At 32.8% G+C, this 21,432-nt stretch overlaps 1 protein-coding gene across 5 annotated transcripts in view; it reads right to left on the reverse strand.

Moving 5' to 3' along the window:
* Positions 1-21,432, reverse strand: part of cpx (synaptic transmission protein complexin) — a 972,531-nt gene that overhangs the window by 184,912 nt on the left and 766,187 nt on the right. The window contains exon 1 of one of the 5 annotated variants that reach the window (XM_072530672.1): positions 9,275-9,333. The exons of the other annotated variants lie outside the window; for them this stretch is intronic. Coding sequence (XP_072386773.1) covers positions 9,275-9,287 — 13 coding nt within the window. The 5' untranslated portion in view covers positions 9,288-9,333. Of the gene's footprint in view, positions 1-9,274; positions 9,334-21,432 lie in introns of those variants that run through there. 5 annotated transcript variants of the gene reach the window in all.

Here is a 21,432-nt window from a genome sequence, read left to right on the forward strand (position 1 = left end):
GCCGTGACCCTATACCCACTAAAACGACATAAATTGTTATAAATTATGGAACAAAAAGATAACCAATAACTCTGATAAGAACAATCAGAAGCATTCCTCCTTCTTCTCAGTTCTAATCCCTTTTGGGATGTGGTGACACCATCAGGCCTTTGTAGTTTTTTCACGGTTTCCTTCCATCCTTCCCTGTCCTGGGCTAGTTGTTCGGCTTCATGTAGCCCTTGGTTAATCAATATTTTTGTTTGATCTACCCAACGGCTTGGAGATCTTCCGCTAGGTCTCTTTCCTTCAACTCTACCTTCGACTATCAGTTTTTCCATCGTACATCGTAGTTCTTCTAGCAATGTGTCCAAAATATTGCAAATATCTCTGTTGTATTTGTTTAAGCAATATATTCTTTACTTTAAGATGTTCTAATATCGATACGTTAGCGCGATGATCAATCCAGGATATTCTTAACATGCGGCGTTATACCCACATTTCAAAAGCGTCCAGTTTATTTTTATCCGCTTTCTTTAAGGTCCACGTTTCGGATGCATATGTGGCTATGGGAAAAATGAGTGCCCTTACCAGCCTTAGTTTTGTGTGTATTGTTATGCTAGAATTTTTCCAAATTGTTACCAGTTTCATCATAGCTGTTCTAGCAATAGTCAACCTTCTACGTATCTCTCTGTCACACCCTCCGACATTTGTTATTAGGGATCCCAGGTATATGAAACTATTTATTACTTCAAAGCCCCTAATTTCTTTAATGTGTTGAAGATTATTCCGAGCTCTGTCTACTATCATGATCTTTGTCTTACTGCTATTTAGCTTTAGTCCATATGTTTTGCTTTTCTCCTCCAGATATCTCATTATGTCTTTCATTTCTTCTTGATTTGCCGCGATTATTAAAGTGTCATCAGCTTATCTCAAGTTACTGAAGCAGAAGCATTACAGAAATATAAATATCACGATTAAAATGTAATCAAAAGGAACAACACCAAACTAAAGACTTTTTGGATAAGTCCATTATGGTACAAAATATCCAAAAAAGATATTAAAAAAAATGCAGAAAATGATATTCTCCAGCTTTAAGAACTATAGAGAATTCTTTTCAAATAGGACACCTTATATATTTTCATATATTTAGATAATTTTATATATATAAATTATTTTCCTTCCGGTAAAAACTAGATCTGCAAAATACTATAAAAATAATTTCATATTGTGAATATTATTTGTATGTACGAACCTGAGGCAAGGTACAAGTTGTTTGCTTTTTTAATGAATTGTTGTTTTATATTGTGAGCTTATAAGTTTGGGTTGAACTCTTTTGTGTTCGTAGTTTATTAGAATATTTACCACAGTGTCAAGTTACGTTGAGTTTGAGCTCCCTATAATTCATTTAATCCACAACATTCGACTTCGAATTAATTCACATCGTCGCCGTCGATCGAGAAATCCGGACATACGGCATTCGAATTATAGAGGGATTTTATAATACTATACAGGGTATTTAAAGATTTATGACAATTTTTAAACACTATGTTCTAGTTTTTAAATTAAGTTTATCAAAAATTGTTGACAAATATTCGTATACAGGGTGAACTAGAAAAAAAATAAGATTTTCAAATATCTTCAATTTTTTTAAGTAGAAATAATTTAGTCATGTATAATAATATAACAAAAGTATTCTTATTCAATAAATAACTAACACAAAACATAAATCAAAACAATGTAATTAATGTAAGAGTTTTTAGATTAATGTTATATTAATAGTATTCTAGGCCAAGAAGTTTTAAGTAAATCATTTAAACTGTCTAATGTGATGAGCAATTATTAATAAGTAAAAGGCAACTTGTATCAATTAACAATGGTAAAACAGTGGGCTTTGAAAAAATGAGAGTTTTCATATTATTTATTACCTTTTTAATCGGTCTATGTGGCTTGTAATTAATTTTAAAAATGAATTTTTATGTAGAAGGATTAACAGATATGATCTGGGTAGGAGAAAGTTCGAAAAATTACCTACTTGCATCCAGAATATATCATCAGCGATATTCTTAATGAAGTAAAATAAACAAAATAACTTTTGAAAAATTAATGAATCGTTTTGTTCGCACTGGGTTACTTGAATATGAAAAAAATGAGATAACCAAAACTCTTATAAGTGATGAACTGTTAGTGTAATAAATGTCTGTTCATTCTTATGATGGTTATGGGATTGCTTCCATCAAGAGTTCCATATAGTGGAACTCCAGGGTAGTTTACCCCTTACAGGTGGTTATTTACTTGAACACACTAGATACTCATAATTTCGTTTATTTGTTCTCTAAGTACAATAACAGATAGTATTCAGTTGACGGATGACAACATTAACTTCGACCGTTCTCTTGATTCTTCATTCTTAATAATAATCTTAATTCCGTGATTTCCAGCTAGTTAACTACCGTGAATTTGTTGATATAATATTGTTTTTACTTGTTTAATTAGTACCCATTATTTAATAAGCTTTTGATTACACTGCAAATTTCACTAGGTCAGCGTGCGTCCTCATTACACCCATATTTTCAATGTCATAAACAAACAATTGCGTTTAGCAATAATAGTGTAGTTGATATTATAAGGATTTTAAATTTTAAACTGAATTAGGTTATTTAGATCTGATGCTTAATTAAATCCCGTTACATTAGCTATTACTGAGGATCCCTATATCAGCACTGAAATTTCACGTCAACATAGCATTAGTCAAACTTCGGTGGTAAAAATCATCCGTAAACATAAAATGCATGTTTACTGCATACAGTTACATTAAGGATTGGCAGCCGATAATAAATCGTTGCAGATTAGCCTTTCGTAAATTCTCTCAACAACAATTGCATAACAACCGATTTTATTCGATTGTGTGCTTTTTGGAAATGAGGCTACATGTCACAAAAATCGAAGAGTGAATCGGTATAATTTTCATTACTGTGCATCAAGCATTCCCTACTTTATTAACAGTCACAGTTAAACTAGGTCGTCTTGGTATTGTTGGGGAATATGATATTGGCCCACATTTTTTTGACAACTTTGTGAATGGTGCTATATATCTGGATTTGCTGAATAATAATTTGCCGTTACTACTACTGCAAAATGTACCGTTTAATATTCGACAACGTATATTTGGTTTTTACACGACGCGACGATTCTAGAGTTCACCACACTGCTCCTATTCACAATCATCTAAATAATAACTTTCCTACTACTACTACTACTAATTGTCGGTTTATAATGTTCTCCGCCGTTTTTCGACTTCTAATTCCGATCTTCTATGGCCCTCTCTCTCAGTTCTTTATTTATTCCTTCGCTCCAACTATTTCTCGGTCTACCTCGTTTTCTCTTTCCTTCTAGTTGTCATTTTAATATTCCTTTTGGTATTCGTTGTTCATCCATTCTTTGTATGTGTCCGAACCAAATAAGTTGTTTTGTTGTTAGGTCATCTGTAATTGTTCGTTTGATTCCCATTATTTCTCTAATGCGTTCGATGGTAATCCTTTCTCTTCTAGATCTTCCTGCGGCTCTTCTCCAAAAATCCATTTCCGTCGCTTTCAGCGTTGCCAGTGTTTTTTCTTTCAGTGGCCAGACCTCACAGCTGTATAAAGTGATACTTTTTACTATAGTCTCCTATATCCTCTTTTTATTTTCTTTGCTGATGGATTGGTCCCATAAAATGCTGTTTAACATTGTAATAGCTTTCCTTCCTGACGTATTTCTCTCTCTTATGGCTTTGTCTAATGTTCCATTTTGTGAAATAGTGCTTTATCGTGGTGTTACCGTTTAATATGAGATCTTTTTGTTCTACTCCAATTCACAGGTATTCGATTTTCATCAAGAGTTCCGTTCATAAAAAAAAACGAGTATTATAAATGGAATGTAAATGCTTTTGAAAAAATAAAATATATATTTGTACATTTAAAAACTATGAGAAAGTCGTAATTTTTTTTGGTAGTTCACCCTGTATACCAATATTTGTCAATGAATTCTGTTAAACATAATTTGAAATCTAGACCATATTGTTTATCTTATTATGTAAAATGAATAATTAATTATCTACTTCTTTTAGCTTATTGTGATATCGAAATAAAAAAGGTAAATACCCTATACGAGAACAGTTTTGACGTTTATGTTGTTTACTGTAGTCGCTGTTTATCTTTTAAGTTGGAAATATTTAATTAAACAATAATTTAGCTTTTAATACGTGGATTTCAACTAAGTGAATAATTAAGAAATTGCATTATCTACAGTAAATATTGCTCTAATTATTGCATTGCTACAAGACGAAAGAAGTCAAGTTTATGTATCCGAAACGTGAGGTCATTCGAGAACTACAGTAAGGAGAGCTTTCCATCGCTTTATAGAGACTGGTACATACGTCGACCTGTTTCCAAGAGATGATCGTTTTATTGTGATAAAACTTTTAATAAATCGCCATTCCACTGCAATTGCTGTAAGAACTCGTCTGCAGGAGGTTCGAAAGGTGAATGTAAGTACGAGAACGGTTAGAGGCGCCTCAATAAAAGAGGACTAATGGTAAGAAGGCCGGCTATTGTTCCCGAATTATAACCTAGACACTGTAGGAATCGATTAATTTTTACTTGACATCAACACTGGGATATACAGGATTGGAGCCAAATTTTCTTTACTGATGAGTCTCGCTTTTATTTGAAGTCTGGCGATGGCCAAGAGATAGAAATTGGATAGGATTTGGAGATAGAAAAATAAAATATATTTTGAAGCTTGTGTGTCCGAAAGAAGAAAGTTTGGCGGTGGTGGTGTCATGGTTTGGGCTAAACTCTCATTTTAAGCTCGAACTGAACTTTCATCAATGTCACGCTGAATGCTCACCGGTATATAGAGGATGTTTTGGCAGAAGCAGTAGTTTCATTTAATGCACGGTCACATACTACAAGAATCGTGATAAATTATTTGGAGGAAGTAGAAATTAATAATCTAGAATGGCCAGCCTATAGCCCTGATTTGAATATCATTGAACATCTTTGGGATAAACCTAATAGTAGGGTTAGAAGTCAACCAAGCTAGCCCGAAAATCTTGCAGAACTTCAAAACATGCTTCCTGAAGAATATGAACGTATTCCTCAAGTTTTTATTCAAAATTTGTTCCTTTCCCTTCCAAATCGTATGCCAAAAGCATTGTTTTTCCTGATAATCACCTTCACGATAAGCTTACACTATCTACATATCTGAAACTACTTATGACAACGATATAACATTTAAGAAGAGTAGGTGGTTTTCGTACTCGCTACTTTTATTAGCGCTATCTATTATAATCAGATCGCTGTGGTAAAAGAGAACAACGTCTTTTCAAATGAAATACAGATTGAGAGGGGCGTCAGACGACAGGGCTGTGTCCTATCTACTACTCTGTTCAATTTGTATTCAGAGGAAATAATCCAGGAAGCACTAGAAGAACTAACTATGGGAATAAAAGTAAATGGCTAATCAATAATATACGGTTTGCCAATGACACTATTTTATTAGCGGAATGTCTTGATGATTTACAAGAAATGGTTGATAGAGTGGTAGAAGTCAATAAAGAAAACCGACTGTCCCTAAACACGAAACACAAAAAAGACACAATTGATGGTAATTACAAAAGCCCAACAGCGCCAAGAAAACATAACAATACATGGAGAACAAATTAAAAAAGTTGAAAAATATAAATATCTGGGTACAATAATTAACGAGAATAATGAGTACACAGAAGAGATTAAGGCAAGAATAGGACAGACAAAAAATTCTTTCAACAAACTAAAAAAAGTACTCTGCAGCAGGGACATTTCAATTTCTTTAAAGATAAGACTTCTGAGATGCTACGTCTTTCGGTATTATTTTATGGGTTGGAGGCTTGGACATTAAAGACAGATGTTTCGAACAGATTAGAAGCCTTCGAGTTATGGGCCTACAGAAGGATATTAAGAATAAGTAGGGTGGATAGAGTCACGAATGTCGAGGTGTTGAGAAGAATGGGAAAAGATAAAGAGGTTTTAAATACAATTAAAGTCAGAAAACTGCAATATCTGGGACATGTCATGAGGAGCGAGCGTTATACCTTTTTGCAATTAATAATGCAAGGAAGAATACAGGGTAGAAGGAGTCGCGGAAGAAGACGCATCTCCTGGTTAAACAATTTGAGAACTTGGTTTAACTGCACTTCTGCTGACCTATTTAGAGCAGCGGTATCGAAAGTGTGAATTGCCATGATGGTTGCCAACCTTCTCAGAGGAGATGGCACATGAAGAAGAAGAAGACGTGGTTTTAAAGTAATATTATTCTGAAGCTATTTTCTTGTGGCATTTTAAATTAATTACTATTTAAATGGGAATAAGCCACAATTAAAGGTTAAAATACGTTTATTGACGTTTCAATTTCCACTTCGGAAATCGTTCTCAAAATACAAACATTAGTGAAATTGAAACGTCAATAAACGTATTTTAACCTTTAATTGTGGCTTATTCCCATTTAAATAGTAATTAATTGAAAGTAAATTTGAAAAACAATGAATTTGAATTAAAAAATCTTTTATAAAAAAGTATATTTATTTAAAAAAAAAACCTCTCGAGTTACATTACAGAACATTTTCGGAATGCTTATTCCATCATCAGTGCTGTTACTAGGTATACTTTTTTAATATTCATAGCATACAGCCGATTATGGGAAATACTTCCTTGTGGAAAACAATAAATATCTTATCTTTAACATTAGACCACAATTATCTCCAAAAATATTAACTTTAGATATAGGAAACCCCATTACTATTTGAAAGACAACTAATTTTTTTATTAAAATTGTAAAATACTGGGATTTTATTTAAAAATATTGTGTTACTATAGTTTGAAGTTGAAAGAAATGGCGTATCATTTGTGCACACCTTGTATTTAGCAATTTGATTTTGATATAAATTACTAAATGAATGTTATCTACTCTTTATCTGCAAAAGTTTTCAAGGTATTATAATTGGAAATGGATGAGATATTAACAACTGTGAAAAGTTTACCTCTCCCTGTCAGAATTTTTGAAAAAAGATTAATAAATTTTGATCTATAGTATTTTTATAAATTTTATCTAAAATATTACGCAGAATGTAAAAACGCAATTTGCAATAATATACTAGATGCTCCCTTTAAAATAACAAAGTGACTGTTCACTTTCGGTATAACCGGCAGTGGAATGTCTGTCAAAATATTTTCTTGAAGTTCGTCATAACTTGTAATTCCCACAAACAAATTTTCATAAATATCATGTAAGTATTTACTGATAGATAAATACCGTAAACTCGTCATGAAACACCGTGTATGACAAAATTACTACTCCATTGTATCGAAGTAATAGCTAAAACAAGAATTGAATATTTACTTGATCAATGAGAAAATAAAAGAATACAGAACAAGATGTAAACAAAACAAAATAAATGAAAATTAACTAAATAAACAAGTAGTAAATTGTAAACACTGAAGACGTCTAGGTCGCTCCATGAAAGTTTTATGATAGATTAGGCAACAAATGCGTAATCTCTGGAATGAAGAAGAAGAAGGCTATTGCAAGATCCTACTAATCCAGTTTTCTAACCTAGATTTTACGGAACTGGAAGCAAAAACTTCCGGATTTATAATTTTTGCTTCGTCGCTCTTAATGCTGAATCCGAATTAGTGATGAGTTTTTCTGTATATGTATTAATAAATTTTTTATCTAAATCTAATATTTCTATCCAAAGAATCCCTATACATCTGCGAACAAGGCATCACAGTAAATGATATTAAAATAGACGATACTGTCCTAATTGCAGTTGCGATAGAATTCTTACAAAAATTACAAAACCAAGGGCAATGATTTAACGCTTAATCTAAATGCTGGAATTAATCTAAGCTTTATACCATAAGTATAAATTGAGATGTTTTAGGATTATTCCTTTTCAGAATAAAGTAAAAACTCCAAGTTGTATTTACTACAAAAAATGTAAATTTGCTTGACTATTTGGATCGTATTTTAAGAACTGATCAGTACGAACTCTTAAATTTGATAATAGGAGAAAATATGGCAGCAACATTTGAGTGGGGGCGTATTTTTTGGCTAAAAAATCTTCGTGACTAGTCGTCGTACAACGACACTTTTTAACAAAGCACTAAAAGAAGAGGAAAAATATGAATGTTATCTAATAGTGCAATGTATTGCACCTAGTCTTATATGAGAAGTCTTCGGGTAAATAGTTTTTTTGACTGTAATAGATGACTAACTGGCCTGATCGGCAAGAGCCTAATTAGCATCGTCTTTGATATTAAAAATAAATTATAGGTTTCGCATGACCAAAAGTATAAAATTGCTATATATTTTAAGTATAAAATTGTTCTTGTTATAAGAACAAAAAGAAATCATCAAGCTAAAATACAATACTGCTGCAGGGAACTTTAAAAAATATTCAAATGGTTTTATTTATAAAACACAAAGCAATATTATTAATTATGGCAAAATATGCCGATAACAAAAGAAAAGTATAATAAAAATATTGAAAATATATTTTTCAGAAGTGATTATAAATTTGAATCAACTAATTAATGTTTGGCAGCCTTTGACAAAGAAGCAATTAATTCTTGTAAAAATTAATTTAATGAATAAAACATGAAAGAAATTTCGTAAAATAAAGAAAATTCGTTTATTCATAATCTAAAATAAAGACACCGAACTCTTTAATTAAAAAAAAAAGAAAATATCTTTCCATTTGGAGGTCTACAAGTAAAATATTTTTTTGTGAATCCAATATAAGTTTTAAATTGTTTATAAGTAGTTTTTATCTCACAGAATCACGTTTTTCATATGCACATAATGTCTTTTATAAGTATATACGTCTTATAAAGTATTGTTTTGACTCACCCCGTCTATTGCGGTAATTTTCCGCAAAAGTCCGCACTTTTTCAAACTACAAAACTTTTTTTACTTTAAAACACAGATCGTTTATTCCATCAAATGACATATAACTATTTTTTACATAGAACAACACCAACAAATCGTCAAATGTAGCCAGATCGGCCAAAAACAAAACAATCATGCATAGAAACATTGAAAAGTTGCATATCAATTATAAAAATAAGTATAAAAGAGAGAGGTAGAAAGAGAAAAAGAGCAACAAAACGCCAAATACATTTATGTATAAGAAAACAAAAAGTTGTTTTAAAAAATTCCTACCAACTTCAAAAAATTCTGGTTGTCCGCAGGCAAGTCCAAGTAGGCTTAGGCTTACCTAGAATGTTCATATCTCGACCGCAGCACACTAGATGACGGACTGGTTGTCGTCGTAGCGTTTCTGTTTTGTTCCGCACTACGTCATCCCCCCCACCATCGGTCGTTTATGACTTCGTGGTAGGAGAAGAGCGTACACTATTCCTGCGCTCTGTGTCCTGTGAAAGTCTAGAGCCGCTCTAACTCTCCTTTTTGTTTCCTTAGTCCCCGGCATTAGTCTGTCCTTTTTAGTTTAAATAAAAACAGCAGAGCGAAGAGGCGCTTTTCTCAAGAGCGCTCTATGCGGCGTTGCCGAATACAAAAAAATTTCTCTAATTCTTATGTAAAAGCCTAGTTGATATTATTCTGTACATATACTTTGAATATTCTCCATCCTACAACCATTATAGGGACAACAAATAATTTAATATTATTCTGAAGCTATTTTTTGTGGCAACTTAATGCAATTTACTATTTTTGTTCTTAATAAGCCACAATTAGACTTTAAAATTAAGTTCATTTGATGTTTTGATTTCCACTTCGGAAATCGATCTCAAAATACAAAACATTATTAAATTAAACAAATTTTGGTTTTGTTACTAGGTGAAAAATTCTTCCAATAATATAATTTTATCTGACTCATTTATATTGACAATTCTCTATAATGCCAATGACAATATTGTATAATGTCTATACATTATACATTTTAAAGCAGACGACTTTAAAATAATATTGCCAATATTGCTGAGTTGCATTCCTGGGACCACTTTATTATAAGATAGTTCATTCGATTCAGTAAAATTCTCCCGCTGGTGACTCCATAGTAAATCATAAGGAAAAAACCAGGAAAAGAATCTCATAATACTATACTGACGTGGTAAGTATTTGGTCTTACATTTAGTTTACCTTCAATAAACACCAAACACTGATGTTATATGTATGTTTTTTAAAGAACATGAATGATGTATCCTCGATATGTTACTGAGTTACTAATAGTGGTATTTTCCTTTTATTAACTTCCTCTTTTTGCGACACATTTGGTCTCATTTAGCATAATTAGAGCCGCTTCTTTGATTGTTCTCTTTTTACTATCTGTGTCTTTTAGGACTATACTTAAATCTTTCTATTGAACCCTATGTTTATTTTCCCATGCGTGTTTACATATTTGAGATCTATCAAATTCTCTATTTTTAATATAAGATTGATATGCACGAAAGATTTTGAAACAAATATTATTTCTAAACAAAATACAAAATCCATAGTATGGTGGAGATATGTAGATGATGTATTCTCAATATGGCCTCATGGATCAGAGTTGTTGGACGCATTACTGAATGATATAAACGTTAAAGAAGAGAAAATACCATCTACCATAGAAAAGAAATGTAATAACGCACTTCCTTTCCTGGACGTTTTATTCTCTAAGAACGATACTGGATCTGAGATCTAGATGTATAAAAAGCCAACACACACACCAACAGATATCTACATTACAAATCGTCATCAAAGTCGCCCGAAGTCTACTTTAAGATTTATAATATATGTCAGTTTGGTCAAATATCCAGTTTTTCTGCATAGATTTAAAAAGAGATGGTCAACTCCACATTTAAATTTGCAATCACCTATGATAAACAAGAGATACCGCTGTATAGAGATGTTTTTTGCTCTTTATATGGAATTGGAAGAAAGAAAGTTAAAGTAACCCAAAAATTATTAAAATTTAGTCCGTCAAGTGGTAATGTTAATAACTGCATTGTGACCCACATTAATCAATTACCTGCAGACACTATTCAAGAAACAAAAATCATAATAAAAAGTGAATATACTTCATTGACTTTATATAGAGCAGCGTCAAGAGAAAAAACTGAATGACAAATACATCATTAAGGTGTCATTGTAGGACACATTTTCGAAAAAAAGTTTAATCTGTCTTTTGGTAACTCGAAAAGTGATACATGCATAGTTTGCATTACTGGAGATAATTTGGAAGAGCATAAAGAAACCTGAAAGTTTACTTTTCATTTAGCGTTTTCAGGCATATTTCAAATGCCTTATATTTGTCGCCAAAACTCAAAATGGAAATCAGTGACCGGTCAATGGAAGTGAAAACTTTTATTGAAATCATGATAATTATAAAAAATAGCGAAAAATGCTCAACGTTTTTATATTTAACAGCTTTAAAGAAACTTATTTTACTTGCGGTAAAATGCAAAATTGCATAGGAAAGCTGAACTCTTTACCTTTAAAGCTCATGAATTTTGTCGATAGGATACTTTGATCAAAAGATATCGGATTTTTACCGTCGAGTTGATACCAATTTTTTTTAAAAATTCATTTCGAGCGCGTAACTGGCATTCAAAATCGCCGGCTGTGAACAGTTCATTCTACAGAAAAAGTTCTAATATACATTTTTGTTCAAACTTATCTCAGCTATCCCAGTTTTACACCCCTACGAGGGTAGTTTTAGGGGGAAGCTCAGAGAAGCATCTTTTTTGCAATCTTTTTTGCATCTTTTTGAGATCCCCAAATTGACATTCTCCGTAAATTTGCAACTTGCTGTTATGATTTTTGGAGGTTCAGTGGGATTTTCGTCAAAGACGAATCAACTAAAGTAAATAAAAATAGTCAATCATTCACTATATGAGTTAATTTCGATAAAGTTGTTTTGTCGTCAGTTTCAACCATTGTTTTGAATTCGCTCAAACATTTACTAGATCAGTTAAAACATTTGTCAGTAATGGCGTTGCTGAAATTAAAAATTTAACCATTTGTCACTCTTTGCTCCATGTTTCACACAAACAAAATCAGAGTGATTTAGTCTCTAGAGGTGTGCAACCGCCTACATTAGTCAATAATTCGTTTTGGTGGAACGGCACAACATCCTTGTTGTTGCAAATGAAATTAAATGGCCCAAAATACGGGTTACCGACGTAAGTTTGTCTGATATTCGTAAATCAAAAGCGTTCTCTATTCGCGCTTAAATATTCTGATTTAAATAAAATGAAAAGAGTAAAAAAACTATACATATTAATAAAACTCTTTTCTTTACCTGTTTAATATTTCCAAATATTGAATTCTGTGACTTAAGATATATTCCCAGTAGCATTTTTCACTGAAATACTTCAGATCTTTAAAATACCTTTAATTTAAAATAATTGAAATATTTTAATTGTTAAAACAATATTCAAAAATATTTGCACGTTATAATAAACATATAAAATTATTATAATAAAAAGTAAGTTAAATGTCACTTTATATGACATTTGACATATCATGGCTAGAAGTTAAGAAGCTATTGTTCGCTTTGAGGGACAGATCCGTATTCGCATGATTCGATTGGTTGGATATTGGCTGTATTTTAAATGCAAGGTAATAAATAATCTGTATATAGATATGGATTTTAAATATATAAAAGTATAAGAAATAAAATGTAAAGAGAAACGAGAGGCCTACACGAAGTACAAAACATCAAATACTCCAGAATCCCGAGACACCTATAGAAGAATACGAAATGAAACAAAGCAGTTGGTAAGAAGAACAAAAAATAAACACTAGGAACAATTTACAAAAAGGATGAAAAGCGACTTCAACGGTACACAAAAACAAATATGGAGATTCATAAGAAACCAATGAAAAGAAATGGCAGAATTTAAGGAATACAATAACATACCAGCAAACGAATGGGAAAGATACCTAACGGAACTGTTTAAAGCCAAGGTAAATAATAATCAACACAACAACGTATCTGAATAAAGACGCAAAAATAAAATCAGTTTTCACGAAGTAGAGATACCCATAAATTCACTCAAAAATAGGAAGTCAGCAGGACCAGACGGAATAACTAACGAGCTTCTAAAACACGGAGGGGAAAGTATGGTCCTAGAGATGACAAAACTTATACAAAAACTGTCAATAACTAGTCAATAAACTAACAACTTTATCAGATGAATAACAAGAAATCAGATCCGGAAGATCCTGCGTAGACGCCGTATTTGTGCTGAAACAAATCACAGAAAAGGCCATCGAGTACAAGAAACCATCATATTTATGTTTTATAGACAGGACAAAGGCTTTCGATCGCATCCAAGTCGAAGTCGTCTTACACCTACTGTATAAAAGGAACATACTAATCAATATTATACAAACCATAGAAAACATCTACTTACATAATCGAATACAGGCAATGATAAATAGAAAACTAACACAGTGTATACCAGTACAAAGCGGAGTCAAACAGGGTGACTCGGTAAGCGCACTTCTCTTTAATATAATAATGGATGAAATAATACAAGCAGTACGTATAGGCCATGGTTACAGAATGGGGAACAAAGAAATCCAAATATTATGTTATGCAAACGACGCCGCATTAATTGCCGAAACAGAAGACGAGCTCTAAAGATTAACACATATCTTCAATACAACAGCCAAGAAATACAATATCATATCAGTAGAAAAAACAAAACATACGACAACATCAAAATACCCTCTATGATGTAATATCGAAATTTATGGGAAAATAATAAAGCAAGAAGCAAGGTTTAGACATCTGGGAATAGAAATAACTAGTTACGGAGATGTCGAAAAAGAAGTACGACAACAAAGCCGTAAAGCGACGGGATCTCTAAATGACACAATTTGGAAGAACAAACACCTAAGACAAGACACAAAAACAAGAACATATAAAGCAGTAATTAGACCTATATTAATATACACGGCGGAGACAAGACCTGACACATCTAAAACAAGACGACTACTAGAAGCAACAGAGATGAGAAACAACAAGGAAAAATCTGTTGGATGGGGAAAGAAGCTTAGAAAACATAAGAACATAAGAAGAGTATGCAATATAGAAGACATAAATGAATGGATGACAAAACGGAAACAGGAGTGGAACGAACATATTAATAGAATGGCAGAGGATATGATAGTACGAATAGCACGACATAAGTCACCAAATGGACGAAGAAGTATTGGCAGACCAAGAAAAAGATGTTGCGATAATTAAAACAATTTAGGAGACTAATATTAAAGAAGAAACAGGATTTAAAGCCTACATACAAAAAGGACGAAGAAGAAGAAGTTGACAGTATGAGCATTATGAATTTTGTTAATTATCCCTAAGAAATAATCGCTGATATACATTTTTTTTTCTACTTCACACGTGAGGTTTTCTACATGCATCATAACTATAAATACTTAGGTCTTGAAATCCAAATTACCAGGACAACCTAACCGCTGAACTGCAAAGATGAATCACTTTAGCATGGGCCGCATATGGAGCTCTATTAGACATCTTCAAAAGTAACGTGCCAAATTATTTGAAAAAGAAGAAGTTCGACTCATGTGTACTACCACTGATGATTTATGGCGTTGAAACACTTTCTTTAACCCAAACTGCAACAACCAAACTCAGAGTCGTCCAAAGAAAAATGAAATGGTCGATACTTGGACTGACGTTCAGAGACAGGGTCATAATGCGCATAGTGTAGCTGGGCGAACTATGTGGCCAGCATGACTGATGTCAGTGGACCCGGAAAATTACACTGTGGAGACCACGAGCAAACAGAAGAAGCAGAGATAGACCACCTACACGATGGATCTTCTTCTTCTGGTTCCTATCCGTTTCGGATGTTGGAAATCATATTGGCAATCATGACCCTGCTCGCTGCGGCTCGAAACAGCTCCGTTGAGGTTTTCTTAAACCATGTTCTTAAATTCCGCAGCCACGATATTCTCCTTCTACCGGGTCCTCGCTTACCTTTGACTTTACCTTGCAATATAGACTGCAGCAGGGAGTAACGGTGCTGATTTCTCATAACGTGTCCCAGATATTGCAATTTTATGCGTTTGATCGTAAACACAATCTCTGGTTCACAACACGATGGATAGACGACATTAAAAGAATCATTGGAAATTGGCTGTAAGAAGCTTAAGACCAAGAGAACTGGAAGAGAATATGGAAGACCTACGTTTATATGCAGAAAGTTGTATGAAGTGATAATGATGATCATGATAATGATGATGATGATGATGATGAGAATGATGATAATGATGATGACGATGATGATGATGATGATGACACACATGATAAAGAAATATCTAGGCCTCATAAAAAAGGACATGCTAGGAACTATATCACCAGACATGGCTTGCGGAAGAAGGCAAGATGAAAAATATATATTTTTGTGTAACAGTGGTTGATACATCATCTTTCAGTTAGTACACAACTGACATATTCTAATAATAAATCAAGTCAAATAAAAACAAATCTAGGACTACGACCTTCCCAGTGTCTCTCTGTGAACGTCTCTAAATGGCGTATTTTAAGTTTTACAACCGTTTTAGACACCAATAAGGCACTATTTTTGAAATGAATTTTGTAAAATACAGAAAAAAAAAAATGTTTACTATCAGTAATCCGAATATAAATTCGAAACTCAAAAACATTGAAATTTTTTCTCTTTGTATTTAATCAAAACCATTTAATCAGTTTTAGACTATCAGTTGAAATGTTTTCGTGTTGAAAAATCAAATTGCCATAAAACCTTTTTACCATATGTATCCCTCGTATCATGTTTTGCCCAAAATTCTCGGAGTTGTGTAATAACGTGCGGTGGGATGTAAATGCCTCCGTTAAAAGCTTACACGGAGTAATTGAAAAAAAGATCCCCTCTGCAAATTTAACATCATTATCAAATGTGGTAATATCCATAGATCCGTGGAACGTACGCAGATATTTTGGAAAATGAGGGTTACACTGGAATCGGTTATATTAACCTATTAGCGTTTGATTGAACCTATTTTATTAAAAATAGGTTTGGCTATATTCAATAATAATATGTAATAAATACATATTGAATGTTGTTTATTTCTAGTAATCGTCCTATTATTAGAAATTAGCATTAGCATTTGAAACTTTCTACTAAATGTTTTTGTTACACTTAATAGATAATATATTGTTTTAAAGTGGTATTTATTTTTATTCTAAGACGGTTGGGAGACAGGTTAATTTCACCCTACTAATGACTCGGTGTTGCAATAGTAATCTTGCTTGGTACAAGAGGAACCGCACATTCGGATATTTGGTTGACGCACTTACTCGAGCGGGTAATGGTGCGAAGCTACCATCCGTGGGATTATGCCTGAACGCCTCTAAGGACGTATCATGTATAGTCAAAGGTGACAGCGATATCTCGTGGAGTTCATAGAGTTAAAAGAATCAAAATAATGTGTCTTTATTACAGTGTAGTTCTTAATGGTTGACAGCACACTACCCTTAATATATATCCAAAAAGAGACTTATCTTTTACATAGTGATTCTCGTAATTTTACAAGTGATTGAAAACATTCTAATGCCAAAGTAAGTTTTCTGACATACTTCCGTGTTCGAGCTCATAATAAAATAGAGTAATTAAGTTTAAGTACAGTTTAAAAGTTTAAAATGCGTAAGTACTAAATAATACAATCTTAACTGACTTTGTTATCGAAAATTGTAATTTTAGTTAGTTTTCAGCTTATTATATATATATATATATATATATATATATATATATATATATATATATATATATATATATATATATACCCAATGTGAGTGAGATTAAAATCTCACTGAAATGAGGATATCGGTCAAGGAGAACAATTTTTTTTTATGTTTTGATATTGTTATCATTGTTCATCAAAGCCAAGATCATGTCGTTGCTTTTAATCATTATTTAAATACAGTGCTTCTGAGATGTCGATATTCCTTCAATGTCAGACACCAAAGCCCCCATCGTCGTATTACAAATCATTACAAAAGATAATGGTAATAAACAAAAAAGTCGTAAATTGTGAGTGGCAAAGTCATTTCACTGTTAAAAATGAACCAATCCATATTTTCACATGAAACAAAAAACATAATACATACTTAAAAGACATGGTTTCAACCGAAAAACGTGGTTTTACAAAAATCCGCTAACGAAATTATTCCGTTATACGAAAATCGGCTAACAGAATTATTCCAATCCAAAGGTGAACTTGGCGTTGGAGTAGCAGTGGTAACACCAAATGAAACTTTTCAATTTAAACTTCCTCTAAATTCCAGCATCTATACTGCAGAACTATTTGGTTTGCTCAAAGCCATCAAGCAAGTAAATCTTAAAAACATCCCTTGTTGTCTAGCTTTTTCTGACTCTCTCAGCGCAGTCAAAGCTATGCAAAATGTATACCCTAAACACCCCATTGAGAAAATTATCAGGGCCGAATTAATGAAAGCTCAATAAAATTTCAGAAGAGTCCACTTCCTATGGATACCATCTCATATAGGCATAGAAGGGAATGAAGAAGCAGATACTAGTGCGCGTAACGCTATCACCAGTGACGTATCAGAAACAGAGTGTCGGAGTATCGCAGGCGATCTAAAAGTTTATTTCAAAAATAAGGTGTTAAGTGCGTGGAATCTGGAGTCGAATGACTCTAGTTCGAAACTCAGAACCATCAAAAGTGATATTTTTTCATGGAAGTCCACAGCCAGAAGTAGAAGATGCCAAACTATTATTACACGTCTACGACTTGGACACTGTAGGTATACTCATGCCTATCTCTTCTCAAATAGTGAACCTCCAGAATGCGAAACCTGCAATACAATAGACAGTATAAAGCACTTCTTGATAGACTGTCCTAAATATGTAAATCAAAGACAGTCTTACAATTTGCCAAATAACCTGAAAGCACTCCTCAACAAAAGTTTAGTTCCGAACAATTTATTAGGTTACTTAAAATCTATAAATATGTTACACAAAATTTAACTTAATTAATTGTTACAATGATTGATTGTTACAAATGTTAATTTAATATTATTACAAATGTTACAGGAATGTCGCTAATAACCTTTGGGTGGATGCGACTTTGTTTCTTTAAATAAAAAAAAAAAAAAAGAATTATTCCACAGGATGTTTCAAAGTTAGGATAAAAATCCACCTTTCGATTAATCCCGTATAATAAGTCAAATACAAAATTTTATTAAAAAACTTTCTATACTAAATTCTTCTTCTTTAACTTCATATTTTAGGCAATTTTTAGGCAAAATTTCATCTCTAAATGGACTATTTTTATCGATTATTCAGTTTATTATTTCAACTTTTCTCCAAGAAGTTGTTCAAAGTAACAAACACGCACATCCGCATTTATATCCAAGCATCTTTGAGCTCTCACATTAAAAGCAAATAACGCCTCTCTGGTTCTAGTCTGTTTTTAAAGCCAAACTGGTTTATTTTGAAAAATAATTTGAGAACGTTCTTTAGCGTTTATATTTTTAGGGATAGCGCAAAAGGCGGAGAGTAACCATTATTTCGGTATATGTTCTGTTTATCCTTTAATTGAAGTATTTAGTTGTATTTTGTCTGAGTACTTTTAATATAAATATATCGAGAAACAAAAAATACAGCTTTTGTGTGCGTGTGTGGTTGGGATATTAACTGCGAAACAAAAATTCAGTTTACTACGCTAGAAACAGTGAAAGTTTCTTCTTCTTCTTCGTCCTCTTTATGAGCAATTCTGCTTGTTACTCAATCTCTTGCGCGGTCGTCCTATACTTCTTCTGCCGATTGGTGACTTATCCCTTGCTATTTTAACGACACAGATCTCCTCCATTCTGCTTATGTGGTTATTCCATTTTTTTTTATTTTGTGTCCATTCATTTATACACTGTACGTTATATTTTCTTTAAATATCTTCACTTCTCTTTCGATCTTTCAGCGTATTTTTTGTAATTCTTCTCAGTACTCTCATCTCTGCCGTTTCCAGTAGCCTTTGCGTTGTGGCTGTGTTGGGTCTTATTTCTGAGGCATATGTCATTATTGGTCTTACATTGGCTTTATAAATTCGTGACTTCATCTCGTTGTTAATGTGTTTGTTTCGATATATAGTGCTATTAAGGCATCCTGCCAGTCTACTTGCTTTTTTACTTGATCTGTCACTTCATTGTCTAGTACTCCATAGCTAGACAGTGTAATTCCCAGGTCTTTTATTTCCATTACTTGTTCAATACTATTGCTTTAGTTTTCTGAGATGAGATTGTCAAATTAAATTCTTTTGCTCGAATGTTAAATCTGTGGACCAGCCTTTGTAGACTATCTTTATCTTGGGCTATCAATATTACGTCGTCTGCGTAACAGAATATTTTTATTTCTTTGTATCCCATTCTGTATCCTCTTTTTTTGTTAACGCTTTTGATGATTTTATCCATGATCAAATTGAAGAGCATGGGGCTCAATGAATCTCCTTGTCTTATTCCGCTGTCTATTTCTATAGGTTCTGTAAGTTCTCCATCTCTTCTGACTTCCATTTTGTTGTTCTGGTAGATGTTATCGTTAGTTTTTATAACATTTAGGGGAACTTATCTATTATACAGAAGATGGATTACATCTTTGAGTCTTAATCTGCCAAACGCTTTCTTTAGGTCAATCAGACACAGAAATGCTGGTCTATTATACTCTAGTGAAAGATTTCTGGTATTAATGGATCTAATATCTTTCACGAAGAACGAATAAATTGACAATTCATTAGGAAGCATCTGTTTTATTTTGTAATCCCTAACCAAATTCTAACATAGATCATGAATGTGAATACAATATATATATTAACCCTGCTGTCCCGTTTGATTCAACTACACAAATGTACTGTTCGGGTCAATATGACCCAACTATGGCTTACGCTCCTTAATCGAAATAAAATAAGCTAATAGTGCTAAACAAAACTTTACTAACAAAAAATTATGGTTAATTAAACAAAAATGATGTTGTTAATGTAAATTAAACCTTATTCACACAAACAAAAGGTATTTTTTTCTTTCATTAACCAGAAAAGCCTAATAACAAATATCTACAAAATTTAATTCAGTTTACAACTGGGACAGTAATAAAAAGAATGGGTTTTACAAATATGTTTATGACATATACAACATAAAATATTAGTCTTATTATCGTTTTTAGAACAAAATTTACAGCGTGATCGTTTAGCAGGTGGAGTTGGATTGTTCATAGATGGTTCACACGAACTAGAATTTCCATCTGCTCTACTCACTTCTGCTCGTGTCCTTTTTACCAGTTCTTGTGAGTCTTTGGTTCTTGAAGTGGTTTCACCAGTGTTTTTCTCAATTCCTCAAGAAAAATTCGCCGTTTTGTAAGTTTATTGGTGTTTCATTGGGGATTTATTGATGTCCATAAAACGAACGCGTTGTATGGACATCATACAACATGTACCAACAAGCTGATCTAGAGTATCCACTGCTCCCTTACTGGAATTATAATCTAAAATAATTTGGGTCTTTTTGTCATTTCTGTCACTAATAGCCTTTTCATGATGCAAAGTACTCATAAGAACAACATTTTTATTCTTTTTAGGAATATAGTTAACAACAGTGGTATCTTGCGTGAAGTAAAAATACGAACTATGAACTTCTTTATTCGCAATTTGTGCTGGAAGCTCTGGTTTATTTTTTCTTATAGTCCCCAGCATTGTATTTTTTCTTTTTAGAAGAAGTTGGCCTAAATTTTACGATGTAAAAAAGTTATCGCAAGTAATATTGTGGCCTTTCAAATCATTAGTCAAGTCGCACACCACACGCATTCCCTGATTTCGTTCTGGCGCGGCACCTGCTTCTTTTCCTGTATAGATCTGCAATTTTAGAGCATAAGAACTTTTGGTGTCACATAAAGCCCAAATTTTCATGCCATATTTCGCTGGCTTGCTTGGAATGTACTGCTTGAAGGGACAGCGACCTCTAAAGGCTACTTATTGCTCGTCGATAGTAACATTTTCATCAGGGTTAAAAAATTTTGGTAGATTTTCCACCCATTTTCCCCAAATTTCACGTATTGCAGCAAGTTTATCTAATCGTCTCCTATGCTGTCTAGTAGTCTTGTTATCAAAACGTATCACTTGCGAAATTTTTGTAAACACTGCAAGGGACATTGTTGCTCGAAATATACTACGACCAGTTTCTTCATTCCACAAACTTTTAGTTGATTCACCATGGGACTTAAAAACTCCAGCTAACAATAAAAGACCAATGTATGCTTGAAAACCAATTTTATCCAAGTCTTTCCAGTTGGTTCCAAAAACACGCTGGCCTTCTATGTTTGTCATATTAATAATTTGGTTTGCAACTATGTCAGAAAAGAGCATGTCAAATGAATT

The sequence above is a fragment of the Diabrotica undecimpunctata genome, chromosome 4, assembly GCF_040954645.1.
Source record: "Diabrotica undecimpunctata isolate CICGRU chromosome 4, icDiaUnde3, whole genome shotgun sequence".
Classification (NCBI taxonomy): domain Eukaryota; kingdom Metazoa; phylum Arthropoda; class Insecta; order Coleoptera; family Chrysomelidae; genus Diabrotica; species Diabrotica undecimpunctata.